The sequence below is a fragment of the Zootoca vivipara genome, chromosome 3, assembly GCF_965207765.1.
Source record: "Zootoca vivipara chromosome 3, rZooViv2.hap1.1, whole genome shotgun sequence".
Taxonomy (NCBI): domain Eukaryota; kingdom Metazoa; phylum Chordata; class Lepidosauria; order Squamata; family Lacertidae; genus Zootoca; species Zootoca vivipara.
Window position 1 is genome coordinate 58,363,754 of NC_142586.1, and position 20,207 is coordinate 58,383,960.

The 20,207-nt window shown below is 40.8% G+C and overlaps 1 protein-coding gene across 4 annotated transcripts in view; it reads right to left on the minus strand.

Annotated features, from left to right (window-relative positions):
* MAP7 (microtubule associated protein 7) overlaps window positions 1-20,207 on the minus strand; it is a 104,421-nt gene that overhangs the window by 30,963 nt on the left and 53,251 nt on the right. For all 4 annotated transcript variants that reach the window (XM_060272709.2, XM_060272710.2, XM_060272711.2 and 1 more), the window contains exons 2-3: window positions 12,996-13,100; window positions 10,925-11,002 (exon numbers count right to left, since the gene is read on the minus strand). In XM_060272709.2, coding sequence (XP_060128692.2) covers window positions 10,925-11,002; window positions 12,996-13,100 — 183 coding nt within the window. The remainder of the gene's footprint in view (window positions 1-10,924; window positions 11,003-12,995; window positions 13,101-20,207) is intronic.

Below are 20,207 nucleotides of genomic sequence, written 5' to 3' on the forward strand. Positions count from 1 at the left end.
TATCCAAGTACTAAAAATTAACAGTAAGTGGACACTATGAAAACCTTCTAGAGTGGAGCATGATTATACTGAATCAGACCATTGGTCCATCCAGCTCTGTGTTATCTACATGTACTGACAGCCCTTCTGCATAATAATGGATGGGAGAGGGGAACTACCTTGGGAATTTGTGGAAATTCTACCATTGGTGGTGTTTTAAAAGATGCTAAATTACCACATTATCAACGATGTTTTGAAACATACTTTCCTTTAGCATTTAATAACTATAATCTAAGAAGAGCTATTTTTACAAAAAGGACAAGGGAACCATGATTATTTATTACATACATACTTTCAAGTGACTGTGGATTGGCAACATTACCTCCATTAGTATTAGGCTTTTAATTTTGCATGTAACTTTAGGACATTCAAAAAAATTGTTTTGCTCTCAGGTTTCATTCATTCATTCATTCTCTCTCTCTCTCTGTCTCTCTCTCTGTCTCTCTCTCTCTCACACACACACACAATCGGATGGGAAATCTTCATGAATGTAATTTCATAACATCCCTAGAATGGATCTGAAAATTAGGGTGCATTTTCTGAGATATTCTAAACCTAAAATGTTTAGGAGCATTAAGGATGTGATTCTAAGCATACTTACATTAAGGATGGTTACAGGTAGGTAGCCGTGTTGGTCTGGGTCGAAGTAAAATAAAAAAATTCCTTCAGTAGCACCTTAAAGACCAACTAAGTTTTTATTTTGGTATGAGCTTTCGTGTGCATGCACACTTCTTCAGATACAGTATATTGCTGCCACATACACCCGGACAACATCATTTCTTCAGATACAGTATATTGCTGCCACATACACCCGGACAACATCATTACTGGCCCCAACAACATCCAACATACCATCTCAGGACTATTTAATTGCTCATCTTCTAACATTGTGTATGCCATCAAATGCCAACAGTGCCCTTCAGCTCTCTATATTGGACAAACAGGCCAAACCCTACGCCAAAGGATAAATGGACATAAATCTGACATCAGGAACCAGAAGACAGAAAAACCAGTAGGAGAACACTTCAATCTCCCAGGACATTCTATACAAGATCTCAAAGTAGCTGTCTTACTACAAAAGAATTTCAGAAATAGACTGGAAAGAGAAGTTGCTGAATTACAACTTATCACCAAGCTCAAAACCATGGAGGGACCTGGTTTGAACAGAGATATCGGATTCTTATCTCATTATACATGATAAGCGATCTTCAGCCATCTCAACCCTTGCTTTTTCATGCAAAACCATTTGCAGTCGTTTTCGGTCATCAACAGCTATCAGTCAGTCAATCACCCACTTCCACCACCCTTCTGAGTGATCCCCCCTCCCCTCCCCATCCCCACCCCTCCCCACCCCTTCTCTACATAAGTGCCTGGGGACTTCTATTTCACTGTATCTGAAGAAGTGTGCATGCACACGAAAGCTCATACCAAAATAAAAACTTAGTAGGTCTTTAAGGTGCTACTGAAGGAATTTTTTTATTTTACATTAAGGATGTGATTCTAAGCATTAAGGATGTGATTCTAAGCATACTTACAAGGTGGAAGATCTGTAACTTTTTTATATAAAGAGGCTTTTTTTATAAAGAGTCTTAGGCAAAATTTATTAAATTTGTATAATATTTCACACTAAAAAGTAAAAAACAAAACAACCATCAACTTTTTAGAGTAAGTATTTGTTTATCTCTAAAGGAATGATAGTGCATTATAATAATAGGTTGTATTCAACAAAGTGCAGAGCAGGTTGTTTCATTGGAGCAAGAATTTCTCCTCATACAATGAAACCACCTCTTTCTCTCACCTCCCCTTGCATTCCTCTAAATCTAATTTTTCTCCCTATCCTCCAGAGCATATTTAGGGACAGTGAGGGAGAGCAGGAGGGAGGAAACCCCCTTGTGCTAGTGCTGATTCTTGCACTAGTGCAAACATGGACTTGAATACCACCCATTATATATGCTATATTCTTAATTTATTAAAAAAAAATTATATCCAGCCATTTCCAGGCAGCTCACAGCAAAATTAAAATGCACAGGTAACACAAAACAAATAAAATAAAATGCAGTCTAGATCAATATTTAAATGGTCCTGCTGCAGTTCTTGAGAACATATAACATACTGGCTCTGATTAGGGGACATTTTCAGAAGGTGACCTGAAACTCTAGTTGCTAAAAATAAAAAAGCAATTGATACAAATTTTATCTAAACTTCCACCACACCTCACTGGCTTGCCAACAAGGTAATAAGTTTTGTCTTATAGATTGATGGCAAGTTATGGATTCTACTTTGAATGCCAAGAAATTAATTTACACTTTGAAATCTCAAAGAATCTTCCTCTGCATTATCTGGGCTGGGCAGGAGTTGGAGAAAGAGAGCTATTTAAAAATCTCTTCTTATGAATGAACTGAAGCAGAACACAATGGCATTAGGTAAGATTCTAGCTTGCAAGCACCGATATATTATATAAATTAGCTTACATCTTGATTATCTAAGCAAATAGCAATGGCATCCTTTCAGGCTACGGTTCATTTCAAAATGCAAATAATTGATAATCTAGACAGCAAAACAAGAATAGCTTGTTCCTCCAGTTACAGAAACATTAGCATTACTACTGTACTACACTTGAATACCCTGATTCCAACTTAACTTGGCAGGAGCAGGGGGAAGTGAAGCTGCATATTATTATTCAGCTCTGTGCTGTACAGGGCCAGCCCTACCACATCCTTGGCAATTGTCCTGTTTTGACCAGGACATCGCAGAATTACAAAAGCCATCCTGGCTTCTGACTGGATCCCAGAATGTCCTGTCTTTTGGTCTCCTGCAAGAGTGAGGGACTCAAAGATGCTCATTCTTGGGTGCCACGCAAATCAGCTGGCACGTTTTAAATAAGAGAGAAATGCGCACAGTCCCATCTTAGCAGGAGACTGGAGCTGTGCTCTGCAAGCCCTCTGCAACTTGCATTCTGTTCAAGCACAGCAGAGCGCAGCCACCTCTTCTTCTCCAAGGAGGAGGCCTGGGCTCTGCTCTCCTTCCAGGGGCAGGAAGGAACCAGACGGTGGTGGTGACGACAGCCTTTGCACTCAGGCTACTACTGCTGCTCTTGGGGGCACCCAGAGGGTCCTCAGCAAGGCCCACCCACACCGCCAGCCCTGCAGGATGTTCACCTTCCTGCTGCCAGCCAGAAGGAGTGCTTCTAGCAGGGCATGCCAGGCAACGGGTCCATGGAGTTCAAGTACCAGGCGGGGGAGATAGGTGGGGATTCAGAATCTTTGTGTTCAGTGCCTGGTGCTGGTGGAGAGGAGTGGTAGGTAGACTACCCCTGAAGGTGGAGTTTCCACTTGGCTGCCATGACCGAGGCTGTACACACACACACACACACACACACACACACACACACACACACGTATACGGGGCAGGCAGACGGAACTGCCATCTTCATTTTCAACACTGGGATGTTGGAGGGCATGCTACCATTAGGAAAAAAAGAGGGGCAATTGCTGAAAAGGCAGTAGCTGCAGCCCTGTGATGAGAGACAGAGCGGTGCATGCTACATGGCACAGCCAGGACTCCTTCAAAAAGCCGCTGTCTCACACAAGATGGAAAATGCTATATTGTCACCAGTGTCTGTCTGTTTGTTAGTTAGTTGTTGTAGCATAACAACCGTTACTAACAACCCAAAGGTACAGCAGCAGGGTATTATACCACACCATATACAAAGCAAGCAAGCAAACAAAATAACACATAAACTTAAATAAAGAAAACCATATTTCCTAAGCTGAATAACGCTGCCAGGGTTGAAGTAAGATTCAACTGGCAGTCCAGTCAGCGTCTGTACATTGAGTGGGGAGGTGATGCTATCTTGCCCTTTACTGCAGGCATTCTGATGAAGGATGCCACCTTTAATAACTAAATTAGAAAGTGTGCATGCACACGAAAGCTCATACCAAAATAAAAACTTAGTTGGTCTTTAAGGTGCTACTGAAGGAATTTTTTTATTTTACTTCGACCCAGACCAACACGGCTACCTACCTGTAACCGGTATTTTTCAAGGGTTTGATATATATTCTTCCAGTTCTAGTTATACCAGTAAATAAAGCTTAACAGAAGTATCTTACTGCTGTTGGTCTTTAAAGTGATGACTGTATATATACATTATGCCCTATGAAAAATCCTTAATACAAAGCTGTTATAATTATTAACAATAAGTTAGAAATGCTGCTCTTTGAAATGAAAAAAAGTTTCAAGTGATAGAAACTCATGGGTGGTAAGTCAATATTGCTTCGGGGAATAAATATTGACTGAGCCATAAGTTAATAATGCTACCCCCTCTCCAAATCTCATCTACCATTCAGCGCTTGTCTACATTTGGCTTGTCTTACAACATATGCAACATGCAGATGGCCTGCATAGTGAGGGCAAGAAGCCCAGTGCGATTCTGCAAGGCCCGCTCTAACCTACTAAGTGCTCTGAAATGTATGTGGATGGAACTTGTGCAAAAGGGAAACAGGAGATAAAAAGAACTCTGTGCCTCCTCTGTTTATGGTTTGCCCGTCATTGCTCCATTGCCCTGATACCTCTACAGTGAGAAAAAATATACGGTAAAAATTACAAAGGCCTTATTCAAAAGTACCGGTAAGCATGACCCCCTGCCAACCCTCCCACATCATTAACGAGAATTTAGGGGGAGGGGAATTAAGTGGGGAAAAGAAACAAAGGAAGAATATTGAATTGTCTATACAGTAGATGGACAGACACAGACAGGATGGCTTCTTGATGCAGAGATAAACTGGGAAGAATATTCAAACAAACAGAAATACGCTTTGTGGAATTCAAACCAAAGCTGATAAAAATGAAGCCGCAATAAAACTGCTATGCAGACATAGCCTAAATCTAGACACAGCTGTTGGGGATACATAAAGCATCAACTGCTTTCTTTAATAGTTAACTATTTCCCCCCTCTAAACACAGTCTTTCTCATCCATCTGCAAGACATAACAGTTGCTGACTTTATATTGTTCTGAAGAGAGAGAGGATGTGAAGCCAAGGCTGCCTACAACATCTCACTGGCAACATTCTTTTCTCCCTCAAAAAGGTCCACAATGGACTTGGCAACTTCAGCAGGTGACAGAAAAAAGAGGTATCTAGAAGACAGCTTGCACAAAAAAACCCCATATCTGATCAACAGTATTAACTTTCATTATATAGTCTTGTGTTCATTATATAGTCTTTAATCAAGTGGAAATAATTTTATTGACAATAACTCTCATGGGCATAATATTCAATTGCCATAATGGAGAAAATTACAAAAAATGCTGTTGATCTTTTATTGCCTTTTAATAAACTCTGTAGTTGTAGTTGTTGTTGAAGTTTATCATTACAACTTAATCATCATAACCCTAAAATCATCCTTCATACACTGCCTCTAAACAGTCAATGAATTTACAAATGTAAATAAATGCAATTATTTAAAATTAATTTAGAAGGCTCCATTGTCCCATCTTAAACAATTTCTCCACAGAAAAAAGAAGCCAGGAAAATATTGGTGTATCATGCTGGAAAGTGTTTGCATGCACTTTTTTGCCGATCTTGTATTTCCAAACAATTAGGATTCGCATGAGTCTGTCTTATAGCTGAAAAGGAGAAACCTAATATTTCTTTGCGTCTGCAAAAAAGTGTTCCCTGCTGCCCTGCCCCAGTTGAACATTTGAATGGTAGTGTGCAGCATGGTGCGGTGCTGCTTCTCACCTGACCCCCAGCTGTTTGCACTGCCATTGCTTACTGGGAGATAAAGGGTAAGGTTGTAGGGAGATTGGTGTGGTGCAAATACACTAACTGGAGAACCAAATTGGCTTTGCTGCCTTTGCACTGCACTCACCTGGCCACTGCCTCACTCTCCTCATAAGTAAGTAGCAATAGCAGCAAAGGCTAGGTGGCCATCTCTTGGGGATGCTCTAGCTCTGGGTTTTCTGCCTCAAGTTTGATGGTCTACAATGCCACCTCTAGTTCCATGGCTCTGTTTTGGCCCTGCTGACAGAAGAGCCAGTTTCCTTGCTGCTTAATTGTGCAAGGAAGTCATACTCTGTCCACTGCAGCTTCCAAAAGGAATACTGTATTTTGGAAAACCTTTCCATAACAAACTGCTGCAAACCGAGTCATACGTCTACTGAACCATGCAGCTCTAGCAAAGAGAGACTTTATGGTTTCACTCTATTGTTTAACCATTTCTCCTGGATGACCAATAAAATAGTTTTAGAAAGTGGAAGAAGAAACTGAATAGGGTACACCGGTCACCAACGTTGTGCCCAAGGGCTCACATGTGCCCGCAGAGGCCTTCCCTGGTGTCCGCAGGTTCCCCCTCCCTTCTGAAATTAAGACTGGTGTTCTATTATAGCCAACAAAATAGGTTGCAGTGTGTATGTGTGTGAGAGCCACAACACCTGGACATAGCTGTTTTCCCTTTTCTCGTGAGGAAGCCTATTCAGCATGAGGGAATTTCCCTTAAAAAAAGGGAGAACTTGGCAGCTATGTACCTGGACCCCAAGGGTTGGTCTACCCTGCTCTAGGAAATGTTCCTTCTATTAGTTAGTGACAAGGCTCATTTCAGGATGAGGGAAGGGAATTAGTTCCTTACTGAATTGCATTTCTGCCTATTTGCAGCTAGAATGAAAAACTGATCTACATCAAAATTTATATAGACAGAACAAGGCATCAGCACTTACACTCTAAATGAAGTGTTACAAAATCCCACAACTCCTGCAGCTTGCTGAGGCAGACGGAATATTTTTAGAATGCCAGACTGCATAAAGCAATTATCTGCTGTTTCAACTCCTTTCAGGGAAGCAGGGTGAGTATAAGTTGGGTGAGTTATCTAAATAAATACTACTATGCAACTGTTGTTGTTTTTTTAAAAAAATGCTGGTTTTATGCTGGTGCTGTCATTTCGGTATTAAGATGTGTATTTGTTGTGCTTTGGGACTGTTTTGTGTAAGGTGTCTGCTAATAGTGTGTGTGTGTGTGTGTGTGTGTGTGTGTGTGTGGGTAGGTAAAGGTAAAGGGACCCCTGACCATTAGGTCCAGTCATGACCGACTCTGGGGTTGCGGTGCTCATCTCGCGTTATTGACCGAGGGAGCCGGCGTACAGCTTCCAGGTCATGTGGCCAGCATGACAAAGCTGCTTCTGGCGAACCAGAACAGCACACGGAAACGCCGTTTACCTTCCTGCTATTTATCTACTTGCACTTTGAGGTGCTTTCAAACTGCTAGGTTGGCAGGAGCTGGGACCGAGCAACGGGAGCTCACCCCATCACGGGGATTTGAACCGCCGACCTTCTGATCGGCAAGCTCTAGGCGCTGTGGTTTAACATCATATATATATATATATAGAGAGAGAGAGAGAGAGAGAGAGAGAGAGAGAGAGTGAGTATGCTGTCTAAGAACAGTTTACACACCAAAGAAGCAGGAAGTTTGCTACTTTTTTCCTAACAGGAGAAAGGAAAGCACCTTTGAACGTGACTTGCCAGCTTAACAACCATAAAACATTAACCCAGGCTTCCCCAACCTAACATCCTTCAGATTTTGTTCACCTACAGTTCCCATAATCCCTGTTCATTTCCTGTGCATGGTAGGATTTATGAGAGTTGGAGTTCAAAACAACAGGAGAGCCCTGGGCTGTGGAAAGCATAAATCAGGACCCTCAGGGAAAAAAATAGTAAACCACAGCTAGATTCATATGGAAGGAGGGAGTCTTTCAGCTATCCTGGCCTCATTCCATTTAAGAATTTTCTAAGTAATAACCAGCACCTTGAATAGGGCCCTGAAATGAATCTGAAGCCAGCACAACTGGTATAAGGCCAGTGTAACACGGTCCAAGAAATAGACACCAGAAAGCATTCTGCACCACCTGCAGTTTCTAAAAAACTCTTCCATCCAGGGCAGCCACACACAGACCACACTGCAGAATTCAAGTGTGAAGGTGTCCAAGGCATGTGACTAGACTCACTGGGTGTAAAATATGAGGGACACTTCACATAGTATTCCCCCACCCAAGATGGAACTTTTGCTTCAAGTCCCCATTTTGCTTTACTCTGGTGCATTGCACTGTCCCTTCAAGTTTGAGCCATGCTGTTCAATTGAATCCTGAGAGTTTGGGCAATATGATCAAACCAATCAAAGAGAACCAAACTGACTGATGAACAGCCTGGATTAGTGCCAGACAGCTTCCTGTTCTATAGTACATGGAATTAAATTATTAAGAAATAAGCAAACAGGATAAATGGAAGAGAAGAAACATGGAAAACACAACTGTTTTGCAGGAATGTATAGCCAAATGCATCAGAGAGAGCATATGATTTACAGATTTGACAGGTAAATAGAAAATTTATCTGCTGTTAATTTTATACTACTTATTTATCTGTACTCTCAAACCAGCGCAATTATGCTTTATGGTCAAAAATATAATAATGTGTAGGGTCTGATTAGAGTGTGAAATAACTGTATCTTTGCCTTCTACTCTTCTTTCTGAAATGCCAAAGAAACACCACCACCAGGGTCAGCTGCAGGCAACTGTAATGTGCCATTATGATCTATTTAAAAATATGGCAAGTTGACAGACATCATACTGAGGAAGACATTTTTCACAAAATTAAGAGTGGCAGCCACTGTGCTTTGCATTCACATAAGAAGAAAAACAACCTTTTCTTCTCCTTTGAATGGTTGGCAGTTCAGATGCCTCTGGGTATAGCCAGAAGAATAAGTTAAAATATGTTCAAACCTGCTTAACCCCTCATGGTTCCTAACCAAGGGACCTCAGAAATGGTGGCTCTGTAAAATGTCTGGGAATCTCCAGGATTTGTAGTACACTCACAAAACAACAATTCTCAAAAATTAATTAGTGGAAACTAACTTAGCTGATGAGTAGATATCAATTTACTCTCTCTTCTATATGGGGAGCTTCAACATAAGGGAACAGACTTCAAGATGGAGAAAACAGACGTAAATCTCCCCCCCCCTTCTCTCATAAAACCAGAACTTGAGATCATCCAAAGGCATACAAGACAAACAAAGGAAGTATGTCTTCACAATGTGCACCATTCATTTATGAAATTTGCTACCACAGGATATGGTGATGCCCACTAGCTTAGATGGCTTTATAAGAGGAGTAGAAAAGTTCACAGAGGGTAAGTCTACTAGCCATAACGGCTAAATGGAAATTCCAGGTTCAGAGGTGAGATGCCACCAGACACCAGTTGTCAAAGAGCTGTTACAGGAAAAAGGGCTGTTACTTTCATGTGCTGCTTGTAGGCTTTGCTTGCCCAAGGTCTACTGTGGGAATCAGAGCACTGGACTAGAGGGATCTTACACCCTGATCCAACAGGATCCTTCTTATGGAACAAGGGCAGCCAGTGCTGCATTTCAGATGTTGCTGGATTACAGTCCCAACCAGCTTGCTCAATTATCAGTAATAATGGGAACTGTAGTTATAAACATTTGGAGCTCACCATGTTGACTATCTTTATAATGCCATTGCAATAAGAAGGTGCTGAATACATCATATTTTAGTTTGCTATGAAATCAGGTCGAAAATGAAACCCACCCCAAAACGAAACAAGATGACTTTGATCCAGAGCTCCTGTAAGTAGAACTCTTTTCACAGGACACTCTCACTGGAAGGAGAAGGGAGAGAAAAAACCTTCTGGAAAAGTATGGGGGAAAGAATTGGGAGTTTGAAGGGAGTAAAATTGGTGACCATCTTCCCTCCTTTCCTCCTGCAGGAGCCTCCAGTAGATCTCTGTCTCTTTCATAAAGGAAGAAGCATTTATGTTTTTGTGGAAGGGACACTGTGAGTTCAACCTTAGAACTTCAGAGAAGAAATACTCTTGTAGGAGGTGCGAAGCTTCCTTTTCAAATGTGAATAATAAGAAAATGTACAGAACAGAATAGAATAGAATAATTTATTGGCCAAGTATCAACCATACTTGGAATTTTGCTTCGACTACATTGCAATGTAAAGAAAAACGTACCTCATACAAACACTATTCCCCTCACAATACAACAGCACAGCGAAAAACCCCATACTACCAACTGGCCACCCTTTTGCCCACAACTACAGATTCAACAATTTGATGGCACAAGGAAAAAAGCTATTCCTGTGCTTAGACGTTTTTGTATACAGAGTCCTGTACCAACGTCCGGATGGGAGTAAATCAAACAGGTGATGACCAGGATGCGAAGGGTCTACAGCAGGCATCCCCAAACTGTGGCCCTCCAGATGTTTTGGCCTACAACTCCCATGATCCCTAGCTAACAGGACCAGTGGTCGGGGAAGATGGGAACTGTAGTCCGAAACATCTGGAGGGCCGAAGTTTGGGGATGCCTGGTCTACAGCAATTCTCTTTGCTCTCTTCCTGACTCGAGCGGCATAAAGTGTCTCTATTGGAGGCAAACTAACACCAATTACCCTCTCTATTATGTGAGTATAACCAAGACACACGAAAGTCTTTACAAATTAATGACAATATGTACTTCTCGTGCTAAGTAACACTACTTTATCCGATGTAGGCCTGACAACAAGACTTGGGTTGGCATGTTCTGCTCTACCACACACTGAACTTTCTTGTATGAACACAAAACCCTCTCTGTACACAATATCCTATGTGAGGAGGACATGTCTATGCTCCAGCACATGTACAACTTATGTGCTAGGACCACGTGTTGACCAGATCTCAGAGATCTAGTAATTAAATTCCATGAACTATTTTTATGGCTAAAAGTACACATTTAATTATAGTCTCATAACTCATGCTGTTTAATGTATAATATAGATGTCAAATGACAAGCATGTTATAACTGATGAGAATCACCAGTTAGAAAGAGCACATTGAGTATGACTCACCTAACAGCTTTTCCCGTTCTTCTCTCCGTTCTCGAGCAAGTCGCTGCCTTTCATCAACTTTCAGTACTGGCGCAGGGTCTGTAAAATAATAGAAGATTTGAGGTGTCATATTAGAAAAAGCAACATTCTAAAATCAATTAACAAGCAACTGTAATGTTACCATTTAAGACCTTTCACATATTATCACTTTCACATATTTAATTGCTATGAGCTTGGGATCTCTCTGCCTAAAGAAAAAAAGAACCACCATGAACGGCATCCAATTAATTCTTAGAATAACACTTAAGGCCAAGTTCTCAAAGAGGTGGCCAGCTTCTGTCTGTGTTGCAGCACTTCAGAAAGCAGGTGGGGCTGCATGTTCCCACATAAAAATCCATTCACATAGAAAACATATTTATAGGGGTTTTTTCTCTCTCCTATAGACGAGCAACCGTTCACATGAGCTCCACCCTTCAGTGTGAAGTGAAACTACTGACACAAAATTTCTACCTAAGTGAGAACTTAACAGGCTATTGGTTGGATTCAGAGAAACACCAGCGATGGAAGGGGTAGATGGAAGATGCTCCTGTCCAATTTTCAGGGTTATCTTCTCCATCTTTATTCCCCTATCCTGAAGCTCCACCTATTCAATAGGGTTTCCCGACCTTCATGTGAGGTTGTTTGGAGGCTTTGGGCGTGACTGCGGGTGGTGGTGAAGGGAGTCAGAAAGTCACCTTCCATACCCCTTCTTCTTCCACCACCATTTCTCAAGATCCAACCTCAGGTGTTAGATTTTCGGGGATTTATTTATTTATTTTGTACTAAAAACCCTGATCCAAAAGAACTGCTCAAATTACATACCAACAGCCTGTACACACTGCAGCATTTACCAGAAAACACATCAGTTTTGTTCCATGCAAACCGCATGTGAAAGCATATGAGACCATCGTGATCTCAAGAACAAAAGCCAACACTTCATACAAAGTACTTCTCAGACCTCAAAGATGGTGGCATTATTTAACTACGCAGACTTATTTTCCTCTGTTGTCACATGCCATAGATCTTGCCTTTATAACTTTTGTTTTAGGGGTAATGAATGAAAGGTTAATTACTTGGCAGAATGCCCAGGTGCCAGCGACTGTGTTATGGGTACAACTAACCAGCTGACGTCCTGTCACTCGATATATAAAATTTAAGATATGCAACAGGGGAATGAAACATTTCACAGGATTCGAGAGTCCTTTATTTCTCACAGTTTATAATGAACCGCCTTTCAAATCTGAGCTGCAGAACAGAAGGCATATAGACAGTTGTTAAAGTGATGATGTGTCTATTCAAGAAAACAAAACTCTTTCCTGACTCATTTAACACTGTGCTTGCCAGAGGATAGGGGGGGGGAGGAAATGTGCAGCTAGGACAATATATTCAGTAAAGCCCAGCAGTGTATTTGTTCTCTGAACCCTGTAAAGTAAGCAAAAGAAAACTGGAGTGTGAGACTGAGCATATACAGAAATTCATTTCACCTGGTGCTTATAGAATACATTTACAATACTCAGCACTGGAAGTGCAGAGACCCAAGTGCATCTGAGCACACTCACAAAGAGGTTGGTCAGGGTATGCCTGACCCTAATCTGTATCTTTTAGATTTGCAAAGGAATAGTTTAATTTCCTGGGTTTCATGACTTTGCAAGAACTATTTCTCGCTCTATGTAAATGCATAGTACAAATACAATATCAGTTTGCCTATGTTGTTTCAATGTTTCTTGTCTATATCTGAACATACAGGTGGCGACCATTTTAGGCGCGTCCAACTGATGCATGATTGCCAGCGTGCAACGTGGAAAAGGGCAGAATGGGGGAAGAATGGGAGGCAGAACAGGGGTGGGACACACTTATATATGCTCTGCTAATGCATGCAGGGCCAGAAACAGACCCCCCCCACACACATGAAATGGTTGCCACCTGTAATTAAAAGTTCAGTGACACCTGTGACTGAAAACAACTGTGAAAGAGGTGAAATACATTGTTAAAAGGGGTTTTAAAAATACATCTCCAGGCTGGTGAAAGCAATGAAAAGTTCACAAATTGATACCTGGCTTGGCTCCAGCACTGCTGGCATTCTGTCCTAAAGCGGCAGAGGTGGGGCGGCTGGATGAAGCAGCTTTTTTGTCTTGCACCACTTTGGAGTTTTCAGATACTAAAACAAAAAGAGGGAGAAAAGAATATCAGTTAATCAGACCACTACTACTGAGTCAAGCCACCTTTGTTCTATTCACACAAACCTTGCAATAGCCAAGGCAAAATTTACTATGCAGTGCAACTCTGCAGAGAAGGGGTTCAACGGGATTTCCATTGGCTAGGAATGCCAGGCCTTCTGCTCCTTCCATGGCTATTAGAAGTGGAATGGATTGTGCAGAATGAGCAGTTACATCTATTTGTGCAGGCTGTAGAATTTGAGTTACATAAGCAAGTTTTATTTTAAATTCTAGTACAGAATACACACAACCTGATAACCAAGTACATGCTGCCATTATGAAAAGTGCAGTCCTTCTTTATTGCCTCTTGCTATCTCTTTTCTTCCTACATATTCTCCCTATTCAATCATCCCCTCCACTACATATGAAATACAAACCACTGCCCTAAGAAATGGGTAGTAATTAAGACAATGGTACCTGTACACACCAGGTGGTCCAATACTAGAAAGGGGGCATCTCAAGACTCAAGATGGAAGAGCCATAGCTCAGTGGGAAAGGCTCCCACTCTGAAACCCTGGAGAACTACTGCCAGTCAGAGTTGACAATACTGAGCTAGAAGGGTCATTGGTATGCCTTGGTATAAAGCTCTCCCTATCTTCCAAAGAGAGAAGCTCTCTTCTATGAATGCCTCATGGGGATTTAATAAACTTTAAAATCCACTAGTATTTGAAAAGGTTTTATTGTTTTGTGGGAAGTTCAAGGTTAATCACTTCCTTAAAATTGGCAGAAAGCACCAAATGTTAAATTCAGAGACTAAGCTGCTGTATTTGAACATGGTCCAAAAACAAGTACTTCAAGAGAGAGTCAGCCAAATCAATGTGGGGGGAAAGGGTTCCCTGGTGTAGTCTGAAAATGTTCTTACAAACATAAGCTACTTTTAAAAGAATCAATGAGTACAAACATTTATTATGACAAACAAGGCAATGATTTACACTTTCATCTGCTTAATTCCTTTTCCTGTGCCGATATATTTTTATCCGTCAATTAACTCAGGCAGCTCCCAATTTTCACCGACAATACACAGCCATAGGAAAGCGTTCTTTGCCTATGCACTCTGTTCACATAGGCTCAGGTCCCTTAGCAGAGCAGTCAACTTGAAAAGGTGAGCAAGATTCAGAACCACTGCTTTAGATTAACAGCCCTGGAACTGTCCAGCAGGTGAGCTCCACTGCCTCCCCTGGAGCTGCTGCTGAGTCCAGCACACCTGTTGCTTCCTGTAGGTGCTTCATTTGAAGTCACATTCTCCCTCCCCCCTCCTTTAAGGTAATGCAGACGAAGACTCTGTCACATGAGAGTCCATGGGAACAAATATATCATGGCCACTGCCAAATTTCTATTTATTTATTATTTAAAATTGTATTATCTTTGACAGTTAAAAAACACACTAACCAAGGACAATATAACTTTTAAAAAAATGTTTGATTGAAGAGAAAACATGAGCAAGGCCACAAAATAAAATCAAACTAAACTAGAATTTTAAGAAGTTCTGAATATAAAGGTCAAAAATGTGAAACTGCCAAGCATGCCACCCCTGACTAGGAATCACAACTGAGAAGGTCCTGTCAGCAGACACCACCCACCACTCTTCAGGCAACAGGAGCACCTAGAGAAGAGTCTTTGTAGGTGATCTTAACACATATGTGTCAGGAACTGGGACTCCTCATCAGGTGATAAGAGACTGAAAGGGAGAGCATGCAGTGCCAGCCCCAGAGGCACTGGTACCAGATGAACCTGGGGTAGGTGGTGGTCTCTTTCCAGCCCAAGAATGTGCCACTGCTATCCTCTCTAGAAGACCCTTAACTGTCTCTAGAAGACCCTAGAATACCTGACCCTCCCTTGCTCTGTTGCAATAGTTTTGTAGAAAAAGGTTGAGTCCTTTTAAGTACAGCAGCATCCTGCAGCACAGGTGGCACTAACAGTTACGTTGTACCTGGTGGTACTGCTGGAGAAGGGCTCAATTTTAGCTTGCTCTGTGTTTCCCAGACCCCTGCAGCCCACCTTGCCTTGTATCCTGTCTGAACATCATCTTGTCCTACACCCAGTTGAGTCTGGCCATGCTGCAGTGAGCAGGACAGTGAGCAGGTTCACACACACCAGCCATTGTTATACTGCACACACAGGATCCTAAGCAACAGATGCAAATAGAATGGGGAGAGAAAGAAGCCAGATGAGCTATTCTATATTATTTGTACTTTCTATTATATGGTTCCATCCCTTCTTTTCTTGTGTTTTAAACCAACCTAAATAATAAGTTTAAAGTTGTAAACCAGTAACAGAGCTTTAACTATCAGATTTATTGTACTGTGTTTTGTGTATATGTGCTTTAATAGTAAAGAAGCAAATAGTTTTAGTGGTCTGTTACGAAAAACCTATTTGCATGTGCAAAAATTCAGAATAAATTGTCTTCTGAACCTGTACAGCTATATAATTCCTGGGGTAGAGATTATTTGCATCAAATTTTCTAGGCACATGAATCCCTGTGCTCTTCCATAAAATCATGCATTTTGTTATGTAACTAGGAGACATCCTGTTGGTTTCAAAGCCTTGATTTAATTCACAGAAATGTAAATCTGTAGTAAAATGAAACACCATAGGCCTCATACAGTATGCAAAGAACAAAATTTCAGCAATATTTTATTGAATAAGTTAGAAATAAGCTCTAGGCATGAGTTTCACTAAGTATTCTTATGACATTCTATACTCACTGAATATACCAAATAGTTTATTTCCAATACTCCATGCATGAAATTTTAATGACACTGCTCTGGAGACAAAACCAGCAATGTTAAGGGAATATTAAGGAAATAGTTCATATCGCTGCTACATAGGATGAGGGACTTTGCTTATATCAACACAGAAGAAGGTAGTCCAGACAGACACATATAGTTTAATGAAATCTGGAAAGCCACAACTATTGCTCACAGCATGGTATCATCAGTGGTTATTGACATGAAAACTCATCTAAAATTAGTTCAAATATTAACATATAAATATATTCTATACTTCATCATATAACCTCATACATCTCACTCAGCAATCTCTAGGCTATTAAGAATTGCACCAGAATAAATACTTCAATCTTTAAAATTGCCAAAGGACTTCTTGTTGATTTTGCTATCAAAAATGAGCATGGCTGCACTTCTGGAACATATATTGTGTCAGAAAACACTGTCAAAAAAATCAAAGAAAAATGCACAGGCTGTCTTTACACATCACAGTAAACCATAGTTAATGGCTTACCATGAACACACAGATGGCTTCCACTTTATTCCTCTCTTAGTAGTAACTAGAAACCACAATGCTTGGCTTAGAGTTGCATCCAAACCTGGCATTGTGGATTGTTCATGCAAACTATAATTTAAAGTCAAGCTCTGAGTGAAACAAACAACAAATTCTGCTTTTGGTGTAACACTAAGCCAGGCTTGTGGTTTGTCGCTCCCTCTAGTGCTAGTGTAGGAGCAAAGCAGAAGTGATCTCCATGTTCATAGTAAACCATTAGTTATGGTTTATCGTGACATGCAAACAACACCATATTGTTCACAATCACACAGTCATTGTTTAAAATTAGCTTTTGAATGGTGTCTCGTTAGGAAGCCATTAACTACATCATGTAGTTTGGGAAGATATGAACAACTGCTGCTTCCTGGTTTATTTCCCCGCTTGAGGAAAAGAAAGAAAGATGATGGACAAAATATGGGTGCAAGATGCTCATGCAGATCCTGCTTCATTAAGTTTATGTGACCTTAAAGAGCTGGTAAAGAATGTGTCAAATATTCAAAAACAAACCAGAAGAGGCTCACTGGGTGGGTTTGACCCACCATCCTAGCTTCCCAGAAGGTGGGTCACTATTGCTTGCCAGGAATGATGCAAGGGTGAGGTGGCAGGGAGATCAGTGTGGGGTAAATGCACTGGTAAAACTCCCCGCTGCCTTGCCACTCTCCTCTCCTTCCCAGTAACCAACAGTGACCTACCTGCTGGGAAGCTGGTGCTCTCCGCCCCACCTGGCGACCAACTTCTGACAAAAACAAAAAAACCCACAATACAAGCCACAGTTGTGAATTAGGAAACAATTCTTCCTTCCATTCAGAACAAATAAAATGATTAATCCTTGTGGCTGGTTCCACACTCAATCCCCTTAAGCACCTCTGAGACTTTTCTTCAATCATCTAAAAGTGGAATTCAAGCACAGAGCTTCTACAGCTTCTAATATTTCCATCATCTTTCTCTGCGGCCAAGATTCTTCTAGTAATGTTTACTCAGAAGCACATTGTGTTCAGCCAACCCCTCAATGTTACTTAAAAAGCTTTCTGAGTATAGTTTCCAGCCTATTTTATCAATTGCCGTTAGATGTGTGGCTAAAGGAATTTCCCCATTGTTTTTGTTTAAATTTTGATTTAGGATAATACGGCTGTTTCACTATATAAAAATGAAAAGAAAAAAGGAATGCAAAGTACAGACACCACTTCGGATGACAAACTGATAACCGGCGCAATTACACTACAGCGCAGTCCTAAAATAGGTTATCTGAGGAGTGATATACAGGATATTCATTAATGCTCCCTGAGCCACAGTCAACAGGATGGGGAAGAAAGGGCAGAGCCATCAAGGAGGAAACTTTTAATTAATAGCCCTGAAAGATGTTTGTCTTTCCACATTTGACAGGCTTGGACTAAAATTGCATTTTAACCTTTTTTTTAATGACACAAATCAACAGGTCCATAAAAAGATGGGAGGACAATTAAGACAGAAAACACAACACTGGGATGTAATGATTTATCAAAATCTGGGTTCTCCATAAAAAGTGAGTAACAAGGCTGGCAATATCTTTTTTTATTTATTTATTCAATTTTATATCAATACATAAAAGACCATAAATAAAACATCACACAAAACAATACAAAATACACAAATACCTACAAACAAACAAAAGAAAAACAGAAAAACATAAGCTTAAGAAAAGAATAAGAATTGAAAAGGCTGGCAATATCAATGGGGAAGTGTGTGGAAGCAACCTATGATTCCCCTTTGCTAGCAGTCTACGTGTGTGTGTGTGTGTGTGTGTGTGTGTGTGTGTGTGTTGTTGTCGTTTAGTCATGTTCGACTCTTTGTGACCCCATGGACCAGAGCACGCCAGGCAACTCCTGTCTTCTACTGCCTCCCGCAGTTTGGTCATACTCATGTTGGTCGCTTAGGCTGTGCAAAACAGATGACTATGTGGGCAGTCATGATGACTCTGTCTTCAGATTCTATCCTAAGTCACAGCAAGTACACCTAGGGAGAGAGTTCCATAGGAGCAGTTCAAAGGAGAGGAAAGAAGAGCCATCTGCCTGAGCTCAGTGGGGGTGACCTCAGAATTTGATTCTTTAGCAGGTAGGACATTTAGGGCTTCAAATGTAAATATCAGCACTTTGAACTGGACTGGAAATTAACTGGGAGCCCACTGAATGTCTTTTAACATTCAGTCAAAGAAGACTGTAGCAGTTAACAATCTGGCCCATGGACTCTGTACCAGTTGTAGTTTCCGGGCCCTTTCAAAAGGCAAAACCACATGCAAACACTTCTTGCCATTCACTTGCATGGATGTTACAACACAGATTAATGTACTCTCCAAAACGCAATGCAGCTGCCACAGCAACTCAACTGACATTGATGAAAGTCACTACAAGTTATCAACAATACTAGTGCATCCATCAGCAATGCTGGATCTATAAACATCTGAAAACTAAACCTGATCCTTAAGAGGAGTGCAACTCCATCTCAGGAATTACGCTTGTTTGTTTTTTCTCTTCTAGAAGCAAGGAAGATTACAATGAATTGTTATTGTTGCAGCATTATGCTTCAGTCATGAATGAAGGCTGTGTCATTGTCAAACCAGCCCTCAATCTGTCAGTCACTTTTCTAGCTTCCCTAAGCAGTTTTAATTCTAGCTAATATTCACTTCTGCAATTAAAGTTTTGTTAGGTGCTCCTACGCCTGCCAGCTTGCACTCATCCAAGCCTAAATTTTATGACCAAGGTTCCTTGTGACATGCCTCCTGGCCCAAGAAAAATTGAGAGAGCCCTGAAATCTCATAAAACAGACTGAATAAATGGCTGCCCACATTACAGAGCAGGGGGCCAAGAGCTAGAAGATGATGCAAGTATAGAAGATGGGCCCAAGTTCAAAAAAAGGGTAAGAAATGCCTAATTAGACTGTTCTTCAGAAGCACTGGTACATTAAAAATGAAGGCACATTTACTAATTTTAAATGCAAAGCAATAAATAAACATGCCAGATGTGTGAACCAAATTCATCTCAAAAATAAGAGCTGCATTTTAGAACAAGCCCTGAAGCGCATGAAAACCTACGAAATCACCTTGTCCCTGTATGTGACCACGCAGCCACTTCAGTCAGCAGAATTGGCACTATTACAGGTGCTACATAATGTCTGTTCCCGGTAATGCAAATACTGTACAAGATCCAAGGCTGCCTTTGCTTTAGTCAGTGGAACAGTTTTCTGCTTGTGAAAGGCAAGGAATCCAATTTTTGCCAGTCCTACATACTACCTCTGTGTTATTGTTGTTTAGTCGTGTCTGACTCTTTGTGACCCCATGGACCAGAGCATGCCAGGCACTTCCACTGCCTCCCACAGTTTGGTCAGACTCATGTTGGTAGCTTCGAGAACATTTAATTTTTAAATTATGTTAAAAGTACTTCAGTTTCTGTTTATCAAATCTGCATACTTTTATCATAAAAAATAAACCCTGGTTATTTGAATTCTAATTCTGCCCCTCCTTATCTACATCTACATCTATATGTTTCATCTACATCTATAACAGTAATTATATAAAAATGAAGCTTCATGTTGTTCCATCACTGGCCTTCATGTTTTTAATATCCTCACAATGCTTTCTAGTTCAAGGATAGGTTAAAACAGCACAGAACCCACATCTACTTGCAAGTGCATGGTAAGGAATTGTTTTCAGGCGGCTTTAATTTATAGAAATCATGCAGCTTTATTAAAGCAACCTTGGTTTTGAAATGAACTGTTTTATGAGCTTGCCTTTGGGT